We start from the raw sequence: 3,828 nt of genomic DNA on the forward strand, positions 1-3,828 counted from the left end.
TCAAATTAAACTGCGAAAATGAAGAACGACATCCAATCTAACAGCATTCCCAAAGGAGTTTTCTAAAAGCAGAGGATGTAAAGCGTGCTTGATTTTTATATTGGCTTTCATGTTAGTCAGTCGTGAAAAAACATACTTCAAACGAAATGAACCTAAACTGCTGAGGAACGACCCAATAAACTTATTTTCTGTTTTATGTTTTTGCTTTTTGAATCTTTCAGCTGACCGAACTGCATGAAGAAAGAAAGAAGTGAGTATTTGTGAAATTTTACGATTGTGATCGCAGATAACTGTAACTTTGGCATGAAACGAAAGCTTTAACTGGTTTTATCCATTTTAATATACAAACGAAGACAAAACGTATTATGTTACTATCCCCCGATGGATGCCTGGGGTGGTGGTGTATTAGTTGGTGTGTAGAACTTTCGTTCGGAAGATTGGAGGGTCGGTAATTCGAGATTAGGTTGGTAAGTACTCTAATCCACATCTTCTCTCTTAACCCAGGTGTATAAGTGGGTACCGGCGACATATTATTTTGAGTAACCCAGTGATGGATTGTTTCCTATCTATTGGGAAGTAAAAATATTCCTAGTTGGCTCCCAAGCTCCGGTGATGAAGGCCATTGAGGCTTGTCAGTAGTGCGGGTTTTACCTTACCATACTCTGACGGCAAAAAGTGCCTCTTGTTAACAGTGATATCATTATACCTTATTTCTAGAGAGCTGGAGTTTGTCTGGAAAGAATTAAATGCGGTCCGTGAAACGGTAAGTAAAACCTTTGTTTTGTTTTTTTTTTTTTGTGCACGATTCAGTTTTCAATATCCAGAAAAGCTTGGAAGTGTATGATATGTCTTCAGGCTATCAACTCTAAGGCCGAAAAGACCTTGAATACACCTGTTTACTTTAAATAATAATAAAAGCAATCTGGTGGCGTAACAACCTTTTCTTGGAAAAGTGTGTGTTCAACATAATCTCTGTTGATTCTGTATGCATTTTGCGTAAGATTGGCTAATGAAATATTAAACTTCAGTACGCAAACGGGTCACGGAAAATTTGTTATTATAGAAATAATTCCAGTTTTTTCTGTAGAACAACGCAAAAAAAGCTGCTATTGAAAAAACAAAGGACGAGATCCAGGTTTGTTATGATTTCGCTGATGTATCTTAATATAAATCACTTATTTGACGGTGCACTTTTCAGAAAAAATTTCGCATGCTTTTATAATAAGATTCAAATCATGTTTCTTTTTTGCTATGTAGAATAAATGCATGGAGATGTATAAAGCCATTGGAAACTTTGAAAAAAGACTTCAGGTTAGTTTTTTTTATCACAAGGAAAAGTGAATCGTGTAATGAGCCAAACCGTAGAATGGTTCTGTTCAGCTTTGAATGAACAAAATTACCAAATTAAACAAACTATCAATCCCGAGGAGTTTTTGAAAACGAACCTGCCAAATGCCTCACAGTAGGTCAAATAAGTTGTTCAAATGCACCAGGTTACTGATAACATAAGTTGACTTTGATTTGTTCGTTTCTGGGCTGACCTTCATCGTAATAAAAGTTAATAGAGGCTAAACTAAGTCCCACATTAGTCTACTTTCTCGGTATTAATCTCCAGTGACGGTTCGATTTGTTAATCTGCCATCTCATTACTGTCCTTCTTAGACTTACGTAATCACAAATTTATCATCTTTGTTGAAGACCTTATAATTGAAAGGAACTGACAGTGCTACGAGGTGAATTCACAAGATTGTCAAATGCCCACGGAAGACTAATACTAGGACCCATACCTGGGGAGATGGACACTTGTTATGACACACTGACGCATTATTTTTGAATTAGAAAAATACATATGCGAATGTTTTTACTTGTTTTTAACGGCGAATTCTATCTAGCCGATTATGTTTGCCGGATGGACCCAATGCCTGATTAGCTTCTCATCACGAATGAACGTTATAACGTCTTGCGATCAATTTAAACCACCTGAATTGGAAGAGAAGTGATGTCAACCAAGGATGATTTACAGGAAACGGGTTGGTGGACGTTTAGACCCTACGCCCACGCCCGTCCCCTTGGGATCTTACAACGTTGGTGGCAAGAGTTTTTTTTTTTTGAAATTGGATTCATACTTAAAATCAAATGGCTTTGATCCCTTGCAGGAATTACAGAAAAAGAAGGCCGAGGTCACGAGGTAAAGAGACATGAATTCTATTGTGAACTTGTCATGATCATTTAAAAACAGTACCTGTTGAAAATTCTGTTTTATCCATACCAATTTGTTGTTTACATACAACACAAAATCCAGCCGAAAATTGATAGAATGAAATGGTAGTCAAAATAATTTTTTGATGAATTGTTAAACTGTGTTCACAACTTTATTTTCTTAAATTTTAGCCAAAATGCCAGGATCGAAAGAGAGTTTGCAATCTGGCGAATCGAGGTAAATATTTATATCTACCTGACTTAAATTAAATTCCTTCCAGGATGACGTTTCTCTCAATAAAGTTGCTATGCTGCGAATATTCGGTTTTCTTTAACGTGAAAAGGCCTTTTTCCTTCCCTTACCGTAAATTTCATGTACTTCTCCAAACTCTTCTTTCCGAGGCCCTTAACAACATGGCAAACGTTATTATTCATTTGTGCTCGACTGCCTTTAGAGCATTAATTAACCATTGGTCCTTTTCTTTCAGGCCAAGATTAAGTTAAATGAAAAAGATAAGTAAGTATTGACCTTGAAGCAGCAAATCTATATGAGTTTATCTATTCTCACGGTTACTTAACCGGTGGTTAATGTATGCAAATTAAAAAGAGTTTGTTTGTGTTCACCTTCAAGGACCATTCGAGCGGGGTAGAAGACTCAGACTTTCCGGGGGAACGCAGGGTTGGGGAGGGTTCGGGGAGGCTGTTTGCGTTGACGTCATTTTCTGGGAAAGTACAAACCGATGCGGCGTCTTTAAACCTGCGCAGGAGTAAAGTTTAAAACCCGTTATTATCGCATTTATATAAAGATTAAATTTACTGAAACACCGCCATTTATTGAGACGGCTTTTTGAAAGTACTGTCTCCTCACAAACAGAGGGTGGTAATCGTGTAGGAATGATGGCGTGTTTTCTGTGTGTTAGGGTAGGCTCTTGAACAAATTTTCTTTCTTTCCTCCAATAGCCTCAAAATGTTTCGTGTTACCCGAAATCCCAAGCGGCAGCCACTCCCAATCCCTTTCTTCACAAAGATTTTTCATTTTTTTTTCCTATAGTCAGATTGATGCCGTCCGTGAGAAAATTGCACTCCTCCAGGCCCAAGTAAGTACGATAATTTAAAGTTGTTACAGTTATTAAATGAATTAGCTTTACCGTGCTTTGTTTTATTATAAATCGGGCAGAAAAAAAGTGACGAGAGTATGAAAAAGCTGCAGGGTGAAATGCCAGCCACTGGCGAGTGTTATTACCCACTTTTTGAGTGCACTTAACTCCTCCTTGGGTGCTTAATAACAGAACTAAGCACCTTTTAAGATTTTATTTGGTTTATAATATAGTTTCACTCACCTTTGTTAGCTTGCATCTCCGACGGTTTTTATTGTGCCTACACTGTTTTTATTCCTCACAGTTTTTCTCTTTTTCTTATAGAGTGCGGATAAAAAGAACAAGAAGCCTGGTGTATTCACACGAGTTTTCCGCCGACTGTTCAGGCGCAAGTGAAAACACGTCTTCAGTTTAACATTTGAAATATCTGTAAATATATTTCTACTTGAGGGAAAATTGCCAAAGTTTGTAAATACAAATTTTTTCATGTTGTTATGCCAACAGAGGAATAAACGAACGTGTCTTTTATTTT

The 3,828-nt window shown here is 37.2% G+C and overlaps 1 protein-coding gene across 4 annotated transcripts in view; it reads left to right on the top strand.

Moving 5' to 3' along the window:
• LOC146481532 (uncharacterized) overlaps positions 1 to 3,828 on the top strand; it is an 8,728-nt gene extending 4,900 nt beyond the window's left edge. For 3 of the 4 annotated variants that reach the window (XM_085108318.1, XM_085108316.1, XM_085108320.1), the window contains 9 exons: positions 222 to 250; positions 718 to 763; positions 1,088 to 1,135; positions 1,258 to 1,311; positions 2,157 to 2,188; positions 2,392 to 2,437; positions 2,688 to 2,716; positions 3,251 to 3,296; positions 3,621 to 3,828. In XM_085108318.1, coding sequence (XP_084964444.1) covers positions 222 to 250; positions 718 to 763; positions 1,088 to 1,135; positions 1,258 to 1,311; positions 2,157 to 2,188; positions 2,392 to 2,437; positions 2,688 to 2,716; positions 3,251 to 3,296; positions 3,621 to 3,692 — 402 coding nt within the window. In that variant the 3' untranslated portion in view covers positions 3,693 to 3,828. Of the gene's footprint in view, positions 1 to 221; positions 251 to 717; positions 764 to 1,087; positions 1,136 to 1,257; positions 1,312 to 2,156; positions 2,189 to 2,391; positions 2,438 to 2,687; positions 2,717 to 3,159; positions 3,297 to 3,620 lie in introns of those variants that run through there. The other variant, XM_085108319.1, reaches the window with a different exon arrangement.

The sequence above is a fragment of the Pavona decussata genome, unplaced genomic scaffold (genome assembly GCF_977016875.1).
Source record: "Pavona decussata unplaced genomic scaffold, jaPavDecu1.1 SCAFFOLD_49, whole genome shotgun sequence".
NCBI classification, from domain to species: Eukaryota; Metazoa; Cnidaria; class Anthozoa; order Scleractinia; family Agariciidae; genus Pavona; species Pavona decussata.